Below are 19799 nucleotides of genomic sequence, written 5' to 3'. Positions count from 1 at the left end.
ACGCTGTGTTTGGCACTGCACTGTTGATGCAAAAAAGTCAGTAGATTATGGAGTCCCCGTCTTCAGATGTTTCCAGTTTGCTGGGTTAGACAGGATGATGGTTGCAGACTGTCTGAGAATGTGAGAGACCCCCCCACTGTCGCCCTCGTCCCGACGCACAGAAGGTGCAGGGGCTCAGAAAATGCTTGCCAGAGGAGGCAGTAATTAAGAGAAGTTCTAAAGAATGAGAAGGTAGCTGAATGAAGAACGCAGAGAGGTCATTTCAGGCAGGGAGCAATAGGCAGACACACGAGCGTTTGGAAAATGGGTCTTAAAAAGAGCGCAGGCGTGAAAATGGGGAAGTCCCTCCAGAGCCTAAAATTACAACATTCAGTTCAGTTCAGGTGCTTGACTTTTTGGCCTCCATGGACTGCAGCACACCAGGCCTCCCTGTCCATCACCAACTCCCGGAGCTTGCTCAAACTCATGTCCATTGAGTCAGTGATGCCATCCAACCATCTCATCCTCTGTCGTCCCCTTCTCCTCCTGCCCTCAATCTTTCCCAGCATCAGGGTCTTTTCAAATGAGTCAGTTCTTTGCATCAGGTGGCCAAAGTATTGGAGTTTCAGCATCAGTCCTTCCAAGGAATATTCAGGATTGATTTCCTTTGGGATTGACTGGTTTGATCTTGCAGTCCAAGGGTCTTCCCCAGTACCACAGTTCAAAAGCATCAGTTCTTTGGTGCTCAGCTTTCCTTATGGTCCAACTCTCACATCCATACATGACTATTGGAAAAACCATAGCTTTGACTATATGGACCTTTGTCGGTAAAGTGATGTGTCTCTGCTTTTTAATAGGCTGTCTAGGTTTGTCACAGCTTTTCTTCCAGGGAGCAAATGTCTTAATGATCTTAAAATTACAAAGTAAAGTAGCTTTATTCATTTATAATCAATTCATTATCCTTATTCCAGTAAGAATTTGAGAGGGTTTACCAATGATATAAAGTACCAGATTTAATACATAATGAAGAAATCAAGACAAAGGAAAATAAAGTATCTATACAATTATTAAAGGTACTTATTTGAATTTTTAATACTCAATACAAAGTATAAAAACATGGTTTACACATTTCCCATCACCTATAAAATGACTGTTGGCTTACAGGAATTCGGTTGACCTTGTAGAGACGTAAGAGAAATTGCTGTGCTGCGTAATCTTATAAAGGGGGCACGTTACAATGTGCTCAGTCATGTCCAACTCTTGGAGATCTCATGGATTGTCGCTCACCAAGCTCCTCTGTCCATGGGATTCTCCAGACAAGAACACTGGAGTGGGTTGCCATTTCTGCCTCCTGGGGATCTTCCCAACCCAGAGGTCAAACCTGTGTCTCCTGTACTGGCAAGTGGATTCTTTACTATGTGCCACCTGGGAAGCCCCATATTACAGTAGAAATATGTTTTAATAGGATTTTGTAATACTGTGTATAGTAAAGATTTCAATACAACCACTTTTTATAATGTTCTTGGAGGCAAGCCAGTAAAGTGATGCAGTAAAACATTGTGAGCAAGAGGCCAAAGCAGTTTGTGCCTGATAAACATCTCCTTGATTCTGGGTAATACTCAGAATTTCTAGAGATGGATGGACATTCCTTCAGGAGTATTATTTCTAATGTGAGTTATGTAATAGTAGAAGTTTTGCTACTGCTATGGTTAGAAGTTTGTGCTTTTTTTTTTTTTTAAGAGAAGAGAGAAAGCATATAATGATGTTTATTAGTAATTGAAAGTCCTCAATGAGCACTTCTGTGACCAACACTGGACTGGGTGGTCAGCCTGTGTTTTCTGACTTTTACGCCAACTCAGTAAGGTGTAAGTACTATTATTCTTTCCATTTTATGTAGATGAGGAAATGGAAATTTCTTAGAAGAAACTCAAGGAAGTTAACTAATAAGCCAAATGATGCCCAGCAAGTAAGTCAGAGACCCAGGCCCCGAATCCAGACCTCTGTAACTCCACAAGCTCCTCACCACTGTACCATCAGTATTGACACATACGTTAGTGGGATTTAATCAGTATTTATGCCTAGAAGTTTTTAACTTAGGGCAAAATACATGATATTACACGACAGTTTAACACGGTAGCTTTGACTATGTTCTTTACTTTTTCTCCAAGGAAATAGGGTCCTCTCAGACCTTTGGTGTGTTAAATTATTTTGTATTAGGTGTCTGTGAGATAGGATGAGGGGTTATTTTTCATCGTTATTCAAATTGAATTATCTCAGAAAATATTGTTTCTAGTTCAGCTGTGTATTTTAATTTCTTATTAAGTATATTTTTGTAGGAAGACCAGGTTCTTAATTCATTCCATAAAAATAGAATTTTGCTACTGATACAATATAATGAAAATTGCTATAAGTCAGAAAGTTGTTTCCTGTTTTTGTGAACAAGAATGAAGCTAAGTATTTTTTAATTACACAGTTAATTATTGCCTAATAATACTGCATAATAAAGTACCCTAGTACCCATTGGTGTAAAACAGTAATCATTTATTCTCTCTCGCTTGTCTGGGCTTGGCTGACCTTGTCTGGGCACAGTCCCATGTGGCTGCAGGCTGCCAGTTAGGTCCAGGCCTCGCCTCCCTGTCGTCCCCATACTTGGCAGGTAGATCCTCTGCTCGCGGCAATCATGGAGACACGCGAAGATGCGCACGTTGTCTCCCTGGGAAAGGATGTGGTGTGGGGAGGGGTCAAGGATTATTAAGCAAGAAAGCAGCCTCCTGGACTCAGTTACTCATGTGGTGATTATACAGGGCTGTGAATTGTTTCTACTGTAGAGTTCTGTGCTTTTGCATAATAGGAGACACACAAATAACCATAAACTGATACAAATAGACACACGAATAACCATGAACTGATACAAATAGACACACAACTCACCCTAACCTGATGAGTAGATAGTGCACAGAATGAAGCCCCTTTCTATAATTATGCAAAGTCCTATCCTTGAAGGGAAAAAGATAAAAATTATTTGAAGTAAATGACACATTAGTAATATTATGTTACGGTTTTTGTCTGCAAACTGAATTGACATCTAGTATGTCCCTGGAGCACCCAGGAGGATGGGTGATTGTACTGTGGGGTGGTGGCAAGTTGAGAGGCTTTGGAATCATGTTTATTGAACTACTGTTCTGTACAAGGGATGTGCTGGATATTTAACTTGAATTTTCTCATTTAATTGCTTTTACAAGATAAGTCCTCCCCCTTTTCAGTTCAGTTTCTGGAGAAGGAAATGGCAACCCTCTCCAGTACTCTTGCCTAGAAAATTCCATGGATGGAGGAGCCTGGTGGGCTCCAGTCCATGGGGTCGCAAAGAGTTGGACACGACTGAGCAACCTCACTTCACTTCAGTTCAGTCACTCAGTCGTGTCTGACTCTTTGCAACCCCATGAACTGCAGCACGCCAGGCCTCCCTGTCCATCAACAACTCCTGGAGTTTACTCAAACTCCCCCACCTTTATTTACCTTTAAATGAAAAGTATTAGCTTTAAGCTGCATTGTGGGAAAGCATCAGAGTGGACCACAGGCAGTGACTCTGGAGACAACGCTTCAACTGAAGTGGGCTGTGTGTGATTAACAGTGATGGTGTTTAACATAGATTGTTCAAGGAATTATACTGCCCAGAAATGGGCACTTCATACATACTAACTTTTATCTTTAGGTTTAATCATAAATATTTAGCTATCTGATATTGTATGCTAGCAGTTCTCATAAATGTTAATTTAGCTATTTTTTAAATTGATGCACAATTTGAAATTATATAAACAGAGGAAGGCAAAACCATTATAGCTCCCTTTTGTATTTTTAGTTATTTGAATTTAATTCAAACATCAGGATATTTGTTGTCTCTGTGTTTAACATGTATTTTGACTTCTCTTTTTTTTTTATTTTCAGTGAATTGAAAGTTCCAACTGTGGTTGTACTGAATACTTCAAACCAACAGTACTTTTTACTAGATAGACAGATTAAGAATGCAGAAGACATGGTCCAGTTCATTAATAACATCTTGGATGGCACAGTAGATGTGAGTTGTTCATTGTAATTTCAAAGGGGTGATGGGAGGACGTAGAGGAGAAATGAGTTCTTTTCCTCTGATTCTGAGAAGATGATTTGGCCTCCCCCCGGGTGGGGCAGACCTCTGTCCTCCCCAGTTCTCTCACTGTAGGTGGAATCAGTTCCGCAGGCTGTCAGTGGCGAGGGCACTGATGGGCGGGATGCTGTTAGGAGGGCATGTCCACTTGTCGTAGTGACGGGGAGGTGCTTGACATGTAGAGTCAGAGTCAGGGCTGTGGAGGCTGAGAGTTCTGTGGGGGACAGAGCCATCTGACGGTGAACTAAATAATTCTTAGTATCTGGATTCACAAATACAGTTGAATAGTCACTTGGATTAGTTTTCTTACAAAAACCTGTGAATAAAGCCACAGTTTCTTTAAAAGATCTGGAAATGTATTTAGAACCAGCCTGAGTGGAGTATTCCAAATAGAATTCTATAAAACATTTCTCAGAATGATGAATGGATAATCTAAACTTTTTTTAAGAGAAAATATGAAACTTCTGTGCTTTCATGAAGCTTAATTATTTTGTGAGACTGCTTTCAGCTTTACACAAACTGTATTTGAAAGTTGACTCACAGGGTAACAAGTATTTCTTCTTTGGGAATGCTCTTAACCACGTAGTAGGGGTTTTATGTTTGTAAAGGTAACACTTGTTCAAGTGAGGCTCACCTGTGTGAGTGAGAGCACTTCTGTGTCAGTTAGTGAGATTCGGGGAGGGAACAGACTTCAGGGGGTGCTGAATAAGGAACTGGATGGGTTTCCGTCAGGAATTTTGCCCCCTCTGCCTTCCAGCCCTGTTTCCCTTTGGGTTTCATCACCAGGGAGGCTCTCCCCTGTAGGACAGGAAAGACCCTGCAGCAGCTCTTACCATGCTCAGCTAAACTCAGAAACAGGGCGGGCCTGCACCCGGGGCGGGCCAGCCTCAGCCAGAGTACTAGGGAGGACGTGTTTTCAGAGGAGAGTCAGATTGTGTTCATACAGGAGGACAGAAGCAGGGAGGGACGGAAAGACCAGGAAGGTTTACTCCACAACTCTCAGGTGCTCCGTGTAATCTTTTGTGGTCAACTCTTGACCTACCATCCTAAGAATGATTACCTAACAGATGAATGAAATGATAGCACTGAAATAACAGTTTGTTTCTTCCTGTTAACTTTAAGGCCCAAGGAGGTGACAGCATTTTGCAGAGATTGAAACGAATAGTATTTGATGCCAAATCTACTGTTGTGGTAAGTTGTGACAGTGTGTTTAGTGTCATTGATAATTGAGAACATAGGGATATAGGTTTTGTCTAAGATATTAATAAAATCTGGAGTTTCAAAGGATTTTATAAAAATATATCTTACAAGATGAGATCTAGTACATATTTATGTTAAGAAAAGATACTGATCAGATGAAAATTAAGTTTCTCCAGTTGTTTTTTTCTGTATGATTGGTGAGGCAACTGGAGTTCAGTATCGCTTAACTTAACAGCATGACTTGGTGTTTTTCAGAGTTTCTTTCCTCCTCCTGCCCTTCTCAGTCCTTGGATCTGAAACCCTCTTGCTGAGAAGTCTAGGAAATCTCTCTTACTATCCCAGCTTCAGCTGTCAGCTTGGCTGCAGAGTAGCCCTAAATTTGTTGAAGCCTTAAATGTAGTTCTCGCTGTCTATTTTGAAAACACTCCTTGGGTGTTTTCATTCATTGTGGCCTAAAGCAACTAAAACTGAACTGATCTTCCACTGGTGAGACGTTGCCGCTATTAATCCTGACCTACTCCTGCGCCTTCCATTTGTCGTGACCTTCCCATGGGTTGGGCCCTGGTCACACGCGTGTGAGTGGCCTCCACGTGGTTTGCTGCTCACCTCCTGCCCTGTCTCCAAGTCCTCTCTGAACCTCTGCATGGTTAGTGTTACTGCAGTGATTGGCACTGATCACTCTCCTCCCCTTTTCCAGTGACTCACGTCACTGTTCTCTGTCCCTCTCACATTTTCTCCTCGGTCTGAGCCCACACTGGACGCCGGCCTGCCTTGTTCTTGCTTGCAGCACCTTGACTCTGTGATGCTGTTTTCCATTATCTCACTCCCAAGTGACCCTGCTCTGCTTTGAATTTGTCTGTTTAGTTCTCACAGTCACAATCCATAGACTAGAGTATAGTTGAAAAACTCAGTCACGTTGCTTTTACTTTTCTGGGGTCTGAGGGAAATTACTAAGTTAATTTTAGTAATTTCTAATCAGACAAGTAAAAAATGTTATGTGAAGAGAGTATTACCTTCCTTATGGTAAAGAACCGGCCTTCTCAAGCCAGGATATGGCTGTAAAGCTGTTGGCACATAACCACCACCTCAAAGAGCTTTGTGATTAATGTGAGGAAAACAAATGTCGTTTGAAAAGGAAATGGATTGGTGTCCACTTGAGACTATCCTCAGCGTTGTTAATCGGCTATCCTCCAAAACAAAATAAAAAGTTTCAATTAAAAAAAAAAAATGGAGGATTTGGTGCCCTTTTTTGCTGCCAATAGCTTGGCTCCACATACTCACATACACGGATATAAAATGTCTAAAGTGTCTTTCACGGGTAGTTACTGCAGAAAAACTGACATTGACTCACTGGAACGAAAAGCATGTTGGAGGGCCGCAGGAGGAGGAACTCTGTAGCGGCTTTCAAGTTCCTTGCCGGTGTCCGTGTCAGGCGGCGTCTCAGGGGCCTCCTTGTTTCTCCACAGTCCATATTCAGGAGCTCCCCGCTGATGGGCTGCTTCCTCTTCGGGCTGCCCCTGGGCGTCATCAGCATCATGTGCTACGGCATCTGCACGGCCGACGCGGACGGCGGCTACATAGAGGAGCGGTACGAAGTGTCCAAGAGCGAGCCCGACGACGGCCCGGAGCCGGCGGAGCGCCCGGAGCCCCCGCCGCCCAGGGGCGCGGCGTCTCCGCTGCCCGCCCCGCAGGAGCCCAAAGACGTGCTAGAGAAGAAGAAGGATTGAGACCCGGCTCGGATAGACTGTTCCATAGGATTTCACATTATTAAAAGAGTCTATTTATTGAATTTAGACATTTAATCATGACCTTTCCAGAAGAGAACGTGGTATTTGTATTTTGCTAACATCAACTGCATGGGTTATAAAATAGTCCTTCCACAAACGGGGAGATGTTTGGAGCAAAGAGATGGGAAGTTTGTCCAAAACAGTCAAAACACTCCGTCAGAGTTTACCTTGTAGATGTTGTTCTACCAGACCAGTTCTATTTGCATGTTTCTCTATCTGAATATTCTGTGACAAAATTAAGATTCTTGGGCAGAATATTTAAATCGGCCAGTCAGGTAGAAGATACATGTGTGATAGAGAAAAATAACACCTCCACCTCCCACCATGCATTCTCCTCTGTTTTGGATAAGATTTATATGGACAAAATTAAATCTTTGAAATTTAGGCACTTTAAAGATAACTAGTAACTTTTTCCAAGGATCAAATTAAGATTATGAGATAAAACAATTTGGTTTTATATAGCATAGTGATTTTATTTTGTTATTATTTTTAAAGGAGAGGAACTGTTACTTTTTACCTTTATACTCAGTTGCATTATAGAACTTTCATAGGGGCCTATAATGTGGGCCTATATTGTCTTATGTTTAATCTTCACGACGTAAACAGGATTTACTTGGATCAGTGATTTCAGATGATGGCTCGGACACTGAGTCAATGTCTCAGCCAAGGCTGTGGGAAGGGCAGGGCTGTCTGTTACTCCTGCCTCCCCTGCTTTATCCAGAACAGCCTACTCTTGTTTCTCTGTTTTATATATTGGGATTTCATCTAAAAATTTTCTCTGATAAAAAGCTCTTGCTGCTGAGTAATATATATCATATTTTTATGTTTATGGTTTAGAAACTTTATGGTAACTTAGGATCTAATGTGTGTGTATGTGGGTGTGTGTATATATACACATACATATACACATAGAGAATTTACTAACATCTGTTATGTTATGCTATGGGCGTGCCTGTTCATAATGAGTGACATAATCAGCCTATGAAGAAAATTCACATCCAGTGATTAAAGAGATCTGCCAGTTGCTTTCTCCATCCTCCCAGGTGTTACCCATTTCAGCCAGTGACCCTTCATCTCTCCATGATGGAATAACATAGGAATTCTATCCTAAGTAATGTGCAAAGTTGGTATTTTTTTTAAATAATAGTATAGTATGTTTATCATAGATTAGCTTATTTTTGAGACCTTTATTTTTGAACTAAGTTTAGGATTTTTATTAAGTGACTGTAATTTGAGTGGTTATTCATTGAATTATTAAACATTTTAAAATGTTTCATCACTTTAAAAGCATGTAATTTATGGTTCTGATACTGAAGCTATTCAGGGCTGCGGTCCCCAGGGCAGCTTGGGGTTATCTCTGATGCCATGATCACCACTAACCTGAAGCTCTTGAGTCTTAAGTCCTAAGGAGTCACCTGTAATTGCTTTCTTGTACCTTTTAGTATACAATAATTATTTATTCTTAAATTTGGTACTTCATCATTACCATTTTTATAATGGAAGCACATAGGCAGTCACAGGAAATTGCAGGAAACACTAGAATGAAATGGTATTCTTAAATGGAAATTGAATATAGATACTGTTAATTTAACAAGGAAATTTCTCTCTAACGAGTAACGAGTGAGTCTTTTGGAAAATAGGTATTAACAGGCTTGTTTTGTTCAGTGTGTGTGAAAGTCTTAGTTAAACACAGATCCTCGGGCTCAGCCTGGCCGGGAAGTTACAGCTTAGCCACTACCAGTGAATAGGAGGAGGTTGTGAGAATGTCATGGCTTTTTTCTTCATGTTTATCACTATCAGGTCCATCATCTGCGTGGTTTTGTCTTTTGTCAAGCACACCTATAAATTAAACAGCAAAAGAGGTAAAAGAAAAAGAGCAAAGCTTAGTATGTATCAACACAGTTCAGTGATGTTTGTATTCTGAGATTTTTCTCATCTATTAAAGCCTTAGTTCTTTGTTACCTTTTCCACAACTCTGTACTGTTGCCTCATATTCTATTTGTGTTTTCAAAATGTGATGTTGGGGAAACAAAAAGTATAGATGGTTTGTAAGTGATTTTTTTTTTTTAATTTTGCTTTTTAGTTGTTTAAGATAACTGTCACAGTATCCTCACAAAACTGAAAATTTTTGCTCACTAGTATGGTTTTCCCTTTAGTGTGATAGCAGGGTTTACTAGGAATGCTGTTTTCATTTTAGGAAAAATTTCTTCAAAATAAAGGTAGGTTTCTTAATGAATCTTATAGAACATAGATACACTGAACATCCTAATTCAGTGACAAGTCTTACTGTGATCATGTCAGTAGGGGTAATATCTTTTAGTAAGTTGGACTTCTGCCTTCTCTTTCAGTTGCAATAAAGTTCTCTTTCTAACTTCTGAAATCCAGGATCCTAGATGCTTGCTGTTGCTTAATCCGGTGCTCACAGTTTTTAAAGATGTTTCAGCGAGGGAGTTTTTATCAGCAGTGCACTTCATTATAGCTGGCAGTCCTTTTTGCTTCATTGTATGCATTAATATTTCTGAAACTGCCATCTGAAATCTAGGTGGATTAGACCGGGGATTTCCATTTTCTTTCATACATGTGCTCCCTGGTGTCTGAAGTAGAGATAACATGAAGAGCCAGAAGTCTAGAGGCTGAGTCTGGACAGGCTGTATGAATAGTAAAGCAATTAGTTATACTGTTTTTATTTAGCGGATATTTGTTCTTACTGTTTCTTGTGTTTTGTTTCAGGGATGTTTTTTATTTTTCAAAAAATAAATATTTTCATCATCACTTCATATGATATGGAGGTAGGGCAGGGAAAAATCACTCAGCTTTTCTTATTACACAGAGGTTATTCCGACAAACTGATATCAGTTCATTGGTGGGATTATGTTTGCCATTTTATTTTTATAAATATATATTTTTTCTGAATGTGTCTGAGTCCAAGAGTGGGCCGAAAATAATTTTCTACTTTGGACTAATCTATAAAGGTTTTTGAAAGTCTGTATTATTAATACTAAATTGTTGAATTCATGATCTCCTGCCTTAAGGCACCAATTGTAAACCTTCGTTTTTCTAAATAAATTAATTGAAAACATGTAACCATTTTATTTTTACTATTTATCTTTTGGTTGTCTGGGATGTAAATTTTTCTCTGCAAGCAAAAAGGGCAGTTGAGACTCATCTTACACAAAGTAATTTTTTTCCCCTCTTGTTAATTGTAAACTTGTAATTATAGAAACATAGTTTTTAAAAATTTAAACAAATTTGATAGAGATCAGGTTATAATTAATTCTTTCATATAGGAGATGAAAAACCTGAGATTCATGAGTTTGATATATTTTGTATTTGTAAAACCTGATTGTATTAAGTATTAATTGCAGAGTTTAAAGCTAGACTAATTGAATTTGAGTCCTTGATCCAACTGCTAAATTGTAGTCTTAGACCCAGCCCCTCACTCTCACTGTCAGTAAAGTGAAGATCTAGAACCTCAGGGTTTCTTCTTTAAAGTAGCATCAAATGGGGAGAGTGTATTATTGAAAAAACAGAACTTTATTTTGATCATGTATTTTTCACACTGGATACACCATGAGCATATCTCTTAATGAGAATGTCTCTGGTGCAGGAATGACCCATCTGTGTTCAGGCTGCTACGTCCAGGCCGTCACCAGGCTTCACTGCTCCAGCCTTCCTGACTGCAGCCCAGCATCAAAGGAGCAGCAAAAGGTGTCCTCTTACAATTTAAGGGGGATCGTGGCATTTATCTGCTCATAAGATTCCAATGGCTTCTCTCATTCGGCATTAATAGCCATGTTACTGATTGAAATATGTCCCCCCGAAATTCATACAAGGGAGTAGCAACCCCTGGTACCTCAGAATGTGACCTTATTTGGTAGTAGGATTGTTACAGACATTAGCATAAGTGTGTTTGTCAGTCAGTCATGTCTGACTCTATGACCCCATGAACTGTAGCCTTCCGGGCTCCTCTGTCCATAGGATTCTCCAGGCAAGAATACTGGAGTGGGTTGCCATGCCCTTCCCCAGGGGATCTTCCTGTCCCAGGATCAAATCCAGGTCTCCCGCATTTCAGGCAGATTCTTTACTGTCTAAAGGGAAGTCCCAGTCAGTATAAAGCCATACTGAAATAGGGTGCGTCCTAATTCCGTGTGACCAGTGTCCTCACAAAAAGGGAAAATCTGAAGACAGACACGTAAATGGAGAATGCCAAATGAAGATGAAGGCAGGGGTTGAGGTGAGGCTTCTGCAAGTCAAGGAAGGCCAAAGATACACCCGCAAACCTCCAGAAGCGGGGAGAGAGACATGGGACGGAAGCTGTCTCGGCTTCAAGAACTAACCCTGGCGACACCCTTATCTTGGACTGCTGACCTCCAGGGACACTGAGAATAAAATCCTGTTGTTTAAGTCAGCCTGGGTGTAGTACTCCGACAGAGCCTCTGGCGCTTTCCCAAAGCTCCCACATATTCCCGCTTGGATCTCCCTGTCTCCCAGCTGCTTGTTCATGCCATAACAGCCTTCTGCCCCTTCCTGTCCCCAGACTCCCCTTTACCTGGAATAATCTGGATGTCCTTAGGGCTCACTCCCTATTCTAGGTCACTTACTCTAACGCCAGTATTAATGACTCTGTATCAATTACACCTGCTGGCCGCCCACTCTCCCTAACCCCTTTATCCCGCAGCTTTATTTTGTATAAGCTCTTCTTTATCATATATGTTGTTTGTTGACTGCTTCCCCTCTCAAATACACAATAAGTGTAAGCTCCGAATGGACAGACTTTTTTCAAGGCTATACTCCCAGTTGCTAAAACATGCTTGGCAAGAAGTATGCATTCAGTAAGTGCTTGTAGAATGAGTGAATAAGCAACTGAATATAGTGTATTTATATAATGATGTATTTATCACTAGCATGTTTCAGAGTTGAAGGTTTCTGATTTTTTTGTAAAAAAGCATTCATGTTATTTTAATTGATTTTAAATGCATATTCCCAAAGTATCTAAATACTTAATGATTAAGCAATAAAAAATAATTAACATACAATCATAAGCTTTGAAAATATTTTTGTATTTATAAAATATATATTAATGTGAAAAATTGTTATTTAGCTTATGATATAAAATCTTAAAATCTATAGTCACAATAAGAATAGATGGTCAAGAACTGTGGGAAATTTTAGGTAATCTTATTCTCCATCCCTCAACAGTGGGAAAATAATGATCTATTTTGCACATGTCTGTCTAAAATTGTTTGTAATAATTACTATGGGCTTCCCTGATGACTCAAGACAGTAAAGAATCTATGTTCAATGCAAGAGACCTGGGTTCGATCCCTGGGTCAGGAAGATCCCCTGGAGGAGTGCATGGCAACCCACTCCAGTATTCTTGCCTGGAGAATTCCATGGACAGAGGTGCCTGGGGGGCTACAGTCCATTGTCTCGCAGAGTCATACTTTTAAGTTAAAAGATTCTTAACCAGTAGGGCTTATCAGGGACTCTTAACCAGAAAGCTTATTAGATTACAAGAGCATTAATTGCCTCTGATGAAACACGTATCAGTTCAGTCAGTTCAGTTCAGTCGCTCAGTCGTGTCCTACTCTTTGCGATCCCATGAATTGCAGCACGCCAGGCCTCCCTGTCCATCACCAACTCCCGGAGTTCACTCAGACTCATGTCCATCGAGTCAGTGATGCCATCCAGCCTTCTCATCCTCTGTCATCCCCTTCTCCTCCTGCCCCCAATCGCTCCCAGCATCAGGGTCTTTTCCAATGAGTCAACTCTTCGCATGAGGTGGCCAAAGTACTGGAGTTTCAGCTTCAGCATCATTCCCTCCAAAGAAATCCCAGGGCTGATCTCCTTCAGAATGGACTGGTTGGATCTCCTTGCAGTCCAAGAGACTCTCAAGAGTCTTCTCCAACACCACAGTTCAAAAGCATCAATTCTTCGGCACTCTGCCTTCTTCACAGTCCAACTCTCACATCCAAACATGACCACTGGAAAAACCATAGCCTTGACTAGATGGACCTTTGTTGGCAAAGTAATATCTCTGCTTTTAACTGGTCCCAAATATAAATTGTGTGCCAAGATGTTCACTTAGCAATGTAAAACCAAAATTCAGAAATAGCCAATGCACAGTTCTGCAGGAAGGCATTTCTGCTGGACCATCTAGAGTATGCTTCCCTGTTGGCTCAGTCAGTAAAGAATCTGACTGCCATGCGGGAGACCTGGGTTCGATCCCTGAGTTGGGAAGATCCCCTGGAGGAGGGCATGGTAATCCACTCCTGTATTCTTGCCTGGAGAATCCCCATGGACAGAGGAATCTGGTGGGCTACAGTGCATGGGGTTGCAAAGAGTCGAACAGGACTAAGTGACTAAGCACAGCACATCCAAGAGTGCAGTTCAGTTCTAGACAGTGGGACTTTTGTGATCAGAGCAGTTTCTTCACTAGGAAATTGGGTTATTTGACTCCAGATTGTAGAATAATAAGAAAATGAGAAGAACTAAATTTCCAGGTGCCCATGGAGTGATACTGGCTAGAAGGGAAGAGATGGTGCCATGGCTTTGTCCCCGTTCTGCTTCTTATCAGGTTTATGTATTCTAGCATTTTTTTTTTTTTTTACAAAACCATGTTATAAAGACTTCTTACTATGTGTATACAGAGGAAAGTAAGTAAAGCAAATATAGTTCAATGTTTACAATTGCTGCTGCTGCTGCTAAGTCACTTCAGTCGTGTCCGACTCTGTGCGACCCCATAGACGGCAGCCCACCAGGGTCCCCCATCTCTGGGATTCTCCAGGCAAGAACACTGGAGTGGGTTGCCATTTCCTTCTCCAATGCATGAAAGTGAAAAGTGAAAGTGAAGTCGCTCAGTCGTGTCCGACTCCTAGCGACCCCATGGACTGCAGCCTACCAGGCTCCTCCGTCCATGGGATTTTCCAGGCAAGCTATATCGGTGTTATGTACCCTTCACCTAGAATCACCAATTGTACTATTCTGGCAACTTTTATGTAGGTTTAAACTTCTAAAAAATAAATGTTAACGGACAAAACAGAGTAAGCATTATAATAAACTCTTGTTTCCTTGTCACAATCTTGGAAATACAGCATTTTTTTTTTTTTTTGGAAATACAGCATGGAAAACAGCATTTTTTTTTTTTTTTTTCAAAACACTCATAAATTACCTTCCAACACTTGTTTTCAGTTCACTTCCCAAGTCTGAGTAAAATTGGCTCCGAAAGGCCTCAAAACACAGCAATATAGAAACATTTTCTTTAAAGCCCCACAAGGGGTCAGCAAACTTTGTTTTCTGTAAAGAGCCAGATGATAAATAATTTAGGCTTGGAGGACCACGTGTGGACTCTGTCACATATTCTTTACTTTGTTTTTTAACTCAAAAAAATGTAAAAAAAAAAAAATGTAGAAATATTTTTTTTTAGCTCAAAGCCTCTTTAAAAATAAGCCGCAGGCTGGATCTGGCCAGCATGCCACAGCTTCCCTGGTAGAGAGTAGTTACCAGATCAACAGCTACATTCCAGGTACGAGGGGGTGTGTTCTGTGTTCTGGCGAAGAAGCCACATCTGGAACAGAAGCTGCAGGTGGAGTCGCCACCTGATTAAATTTTCAATAATCCACTTTCATTCTTCAACACCCATCTGTTTTCTATATAGGCACAGCAGGCGATTTGAATGGAAGCAACACCCCTGCATTTTTTTATGTCCTTAATGATGGCAATAAGTCCTGCAGTCCTTCCAGGAATGTGGTATTGCCTTTGGTTTACTATTTTTCAAAGGCAGAGCCTTTGAATCAGGGGAGGGAAGGATTGGGAATTTGGGGTTAGCATATGCAAACTATTATATACAGGATGGATAAACAACAAGCCCAGAGTTTTGTATTCACTATCCTGTGATAAACCATAAAGGAAAAGACTGTGAAGAAGAATATGTAGCTAAGTGTATAAATGAACCACTTTGCTGTACAGCAGAAATTAATACAACATTGTAGATCAAGCATACTTCAATAAAATGTGAAAAAAAAAAAAAAAAGAAAGGCAGAGCCAGTTTCAGGGCCTTCCATTTAACTCTCCCTGTTAAATGGCCCTCACATCATGTTCAGGTGACATGTGGAAATCCTGAGACGCGCTATACATTATTTCTAATTATCCATTCCAGAACCAGGAAAAAAATCACAGAGATAGGAGAGCTGCTGTGAGATGGACTTGAGACCAAACCCTGTGGCTTATCTGACCTGCTAGCTCCTTGCTCTTTCTGGTGGACCACAGAAATTTTGACCCAGTGTCCATAAATCCTTAATATCTGATTATTTTTTCTTCCCCAAGGCTTTCATCCTGATAACAGGGCAACAGGACATTTAAAGTCCAGCAAAGAAGATGATTTACACTCTATTTTTTTTTTTTTTCCTTTGCTGTGAGGTAGCATCTTTTCATCAATGGGACCTGGTTTCCCCTGAATTTGAGGGTCTCTGGATGTGTGAACTGGGAATTGATTGAGGGCCATTGGCCCTCTTTTGGGGGATTCAATTCAGACTTCAGTTTGTCAGGCTTGGGGGCATGCTCTATCGCTCAGTCATGTCCAACTCTTTGTGACCCCATGGACTGTAGCCCTCCAGGCTCCTCTGTCCATGGGATTCTCCAAGCAAGAATACTGGAGTGGGTTGCCATGCCCTCCTCCAGGGGATCTTCCCGACCCAGGGATCCAACCCATGTCACCTGCATTGGCAGGCAGATTCTTTACCACTGAACCAGGCCTGCAGCTGGAACTAATGGGAACCATACAGAAAAAAGAATTCTGGAAAATGCTTTTCAGCCTAGTCCAGTAGATGCATAACAAAACCATCTCATATGGTTATTCACACAAAGTAGCACTGTCCTGAATTGCATGTTTCATTCCTTCACACTTTTAAAGAATGATCTGTCATATATATATGTCCCTACACAATGTTATTTAGTTTTGCATGTCTCTCAGCTCTATATAATACTCTGTGAACTCTTCTGCAACTTTTTCAATCAAAATTGTTTTTAATTATCCTAGTTTTGATTCTCTCAGAAGCAGACCCTGAAACAGGATCTGACTGAAAGAAATTTTTGTGGAAATTTCTGAGAACACCAGTGGATAAATGAACTGATACAGGTGGGCAGAGGCAGCCGATAAAGGCTGTGTATTAAAGCACCAAGCGCAGTGGGTGACTGAGACTTAATTATGTAGGAGCGCAGACACTTTCTGCTGAAGGCAGGCTCTGGCAGCTGAAACCTGGCTGAACTCTCTGAATGACTGAGACAACCTTGAGAGGACAAGTAACTGAAGTTTATTTCTCCTCAGAGAACCAAATGTAACATTAAAGGAAAACACTTGGAAATTTTGACTCCAGGTGACACTACTTGGGCTCCCCAGGTGGTGCTAGTGCTAAGAATCCACCTGTCAATGCAGAGGACGTCAAGAGACGCTGGTTCAATCCCTAGGTCAGGAAGATCCCCCGGAGGAGGACATGGCAGCCCACTCCAGTATTCTTGCCTGGAGAATCCCATGGACAGAGGAGCCTGGCGGGCTAAAGTCCAGGGGGTTGAAAAGAGCTGGATACGACTGAAGCAAATTAGTATGTCACTACTTACTGGAAAAAAAGAAGACTAATCTATTTGAATGTGTCTGTTTTCTCATATGCAGTATGGAGGTATTAATCACACTTACATCATGGGGTAATTATGAGAATTAAGCATGGTCATCAGTGTACAACACGCTCCGTATGTGTCAGAGTGCATCTCTGTCTGTGTTGCCCTCCTGCCAGCACACATCTGGGCTCCCTTCCCAGCCACACTCTGTGCTGGGACACTGTGACACCAGCCAACGGGATGTGAGTGAAAAATGACTTGTAACATTTCCAAGCCTGGTCCGGAAGAAGAGTATGGTTCGTCCCGTGCTCTGTGGCCATTCCGGCAGGCTGGAAGAGAGAAAACCCCTAGGGAAAACTTGGAAAGTAAAGATAGTGGAAACTTTCTTATCCTGGATCCAAAAATGACTGCATGAGAGTGAACCATGTTATGCTGTTGGCTGACAAGTACCGTTGGGCAGGATAGAAACAGACTTGTCTGTTTTTTTTTTTAACTTTATACATTTGGGGACTAATTACAATTATAGCAGCTTGCATTAAACTAAATAAAACACTATTTATTATTTTGAAATTCATGACTGGAGGCAAGTTTCTTATGCCAAACCCTAGAGAGAGTCATTTTATTTATGACTTATTGAATTACAATATAATGGATTATGAAAAATGTTCACTGCATATCTACTTTGTGTATAATGAAAATACATAAAGGATTTTGGAATTTAGTTTGTAAAAGCAAGCATTAAAAAAAAGTACAGGAAGCTCAGCTCAGTGCTCTGTGATGGCTTATAAGTGTGAGATGGGGGGATGGTGCTGGGAAGGAGGTTCCAGAGGGAGGGGATGTATGTATGCATGTAACTGATTCACTTCATTGTACAGCAGAAACCAACACAATGTTGTAATTACACTCCAAATATATATATATATATATATATATATATATATATAATTGAAGACTCTTGAGAGTCCCTTGGAGAGCGAGAAAATCAAACCAATCAATCCTAGAGGAAATCAACCCTGAATATGCACTGGAAGGACTGATGCTGAAGCCAAAGCCCCAATCCTTTGGCCACCTGATGCGAAGCACTGACTCACTGGAAAAGACCCGGATGCTGAGAAAGACTGAAGGCAGGACGAGAAGGGGCAACAGAGGATGAGATGGTTGGATGGCATGACTGATTCAATGGACATGAGTTTGAGCAGCCTCTGGGAGACAGTGAAGGAGAGGGAAGTCTGGCATGCTGCAGTCCATGGGGTTGCAGAGAGTCAGACATGACTTAGCAACTGAACAGCAACAACAAAGAACAATTAAGCAGTGTCTCAACTGTTTATTATAATTTGCTTCTCAGAGTTTATAATGTTCACGATTATGCCATGGAACTACCCAAAGGATATTGGTATGCCAGAAAATGAACCCAGGACAAATACTGTGTGATCTCCTTTATAAGTGGAATCTGACAAAAGTGGAGAGTAGAATTGTGGTTTCCAGGTGCTGGGGAGTGGAGGAAACGGGGAGATCAGTCAAAAGGGACAAAGTTTCAATTATGGAGGATGAATAAATTCTGGGGAGCTAATGTATTGCATGGTGACTATCATTAATAATGCTGTATTATATACTAGAAATTTTCCAAGAGAGTAGATTTTAAGTGTTCTCCCCACACACAGAAGGAAACTATACAAGGTGATGGATGTGTTAACTGGTTGGCTGTTATAATCATTTCACAATGTATACACATCAAAATATCACCTTGTATATCTTACAGACATACAATGTTTATTTGTCAATTACACCTCAATAAAGCCAGGAAAAATTTTTGCTTTTCAGTTACATAACAGCCACTGATGGTGCCTGTAGGATTTATCCTTAGGAAAAGATGTTGATTTATTCCTATATCCAGTTTCTTCACTTGTCCCCAAGTTAGTCTTGGTAATCCAATTTTCCTTGCCAGTGATTAAACCACCCACCCATTAGAAATGGGCTTGGGGCATATTTTCTGTCATTTCTCCCCTCAGAATGCTTACTTTCAGAACAAAAGACACACAGGAAGAAATTTCTCATCTTCCTGCTGATTGCTGTGGAGTCAGCATGAGACTACTGGAACTCTGGCATCCATCTTGTGTCTATGAGACGCTATGCTGAGAGCCACACAGGCAGTGTGAAAGGCTGAAGAGAACTTTGAGCTTAAGCTCACTGAGCCCTCTCCACCTGCTCTCCTCAGAACTTCTTTTATGTGAGATAAAGCGCTTTTATCACTGTTTAAACTGGCTTGGGATGAAATTTTCTGTTACTGTTGGCTGTATGCATCTTAAATCTTCCACTATCTTCAAAATGTTTATGAAGGACATTTTGTTTATGAAGAACAGGTAGATGCAAATAAAACAGAAATACTTATTTTTTGAATAAATTTTCCAAATCTATTCTCATTTAATCTCTATTTTCTAGTATTTAAATAAAGAGGAGAAAAAAAATCATTGAAACAGACATATTTAAGAAAATAAAAATTTTATACCCTTTATCCTAATTTAGTGTGATAAGGATGAGTAGTAAGGGAATTTCTTCACAGGATGAAGGTATAAGTAATCACTGTCATATTGATCAAGGGAGATACCAACTTCATATTCATAGATGTGTTTCTGCTTTATGATCCTCCAAGATTGACTAGCAAGTTTAGAATTTCTGACAACTGAGTCAAAGTTGAGCAATCTTCTTAATATGCACATGAATAAAATAAGTCACTTTTCAGGGGGTAAAAAAAACAATGCCTAACTTATTAAGTGTATAACTTTTTTTTTTGCAACAGATCTTTTCAAAGTTAGCTTTTAAAGAAACCATCTCTTGCCCTGGTCTTGATGGAAGGCAAAAACTAAATCCCTAATGCCTCTGTGTGTGTGAATGTGTGTATTTCTCATTGCTGCTGGTGTATTTTCTGTTGATTGATTATTATTATTTTGATACATACAAGTGCCGTGTGTGCTAAGTCACTTTAGTCATGTCCCACTCTTTGCGACCCTATGGACTGTAGCCCTCCAGGCTCCTCTGTCCATGGGATTTCCCAGGCAAGAATACTGGAGTGGGTTGCCATT

At 40.6% G+C, this 19799-nt stretch overlaps 1 protein-coding gene across 2 annotated transcripts in view; it reads left to right on the top strand.

Moving 5' to 3' along the window:
* The window catches only part of TMX3 (thioredoxin related transmembrane protein 3), a 40397-nt gene extending 30206 nt beyond the window's left edge, over nucleotides 1–10191 (top strand). Inside the window, exons 14-16 of one of the 2 annotated variants that reach the window (XM_006074219.4) lie at nucleotides 3925–4054; nucleotides 5243–5311; nucleotides 6787–10191. In XM_006074219.4, the coding sequence (XP_006074281.4) occupies nucleotides 3925–4054; nucleotides 5243–5311; nucleotides 6787–7047 (460 nt within the window). In that variant the 3' untranslated portion in view covers nucleotides 7048–10191. Of the gene's footprint in view, nucleotides 1–3924; nucleotides 4055–5242; nucleotides 5312–5575; nucleotides 6745–6786 lie in introns of those variants that run through there. The other variant, XM_045164093.1, reaches the window with a different exon arrangement.
* The last annotated feature ends 9608 nt before the right edge of the window (nucleotides 10192–19799 follow it).

This window comes from Bubalus bubalis, chromosome 22 (assembly GCF_019923935.1).
Source record: "Bubalus bubalis isolate 160015118507 breed Murrah chromosome 22, NDDB_SH_1, whole genome shotgun sequence".
In the NCBI taxonomy this organism is placed as follows: domain Eukaryota; kingdom Metazoa; phylum Chordata; class Mammalia; order Artiodactyla; family Bovidae; genus Bubalus; species Bubalus bubalis.
Note: the sequence above shows the minus strand (reverse complement) of the source record. Positions and strands in the feature narration are given on the sequence as shown.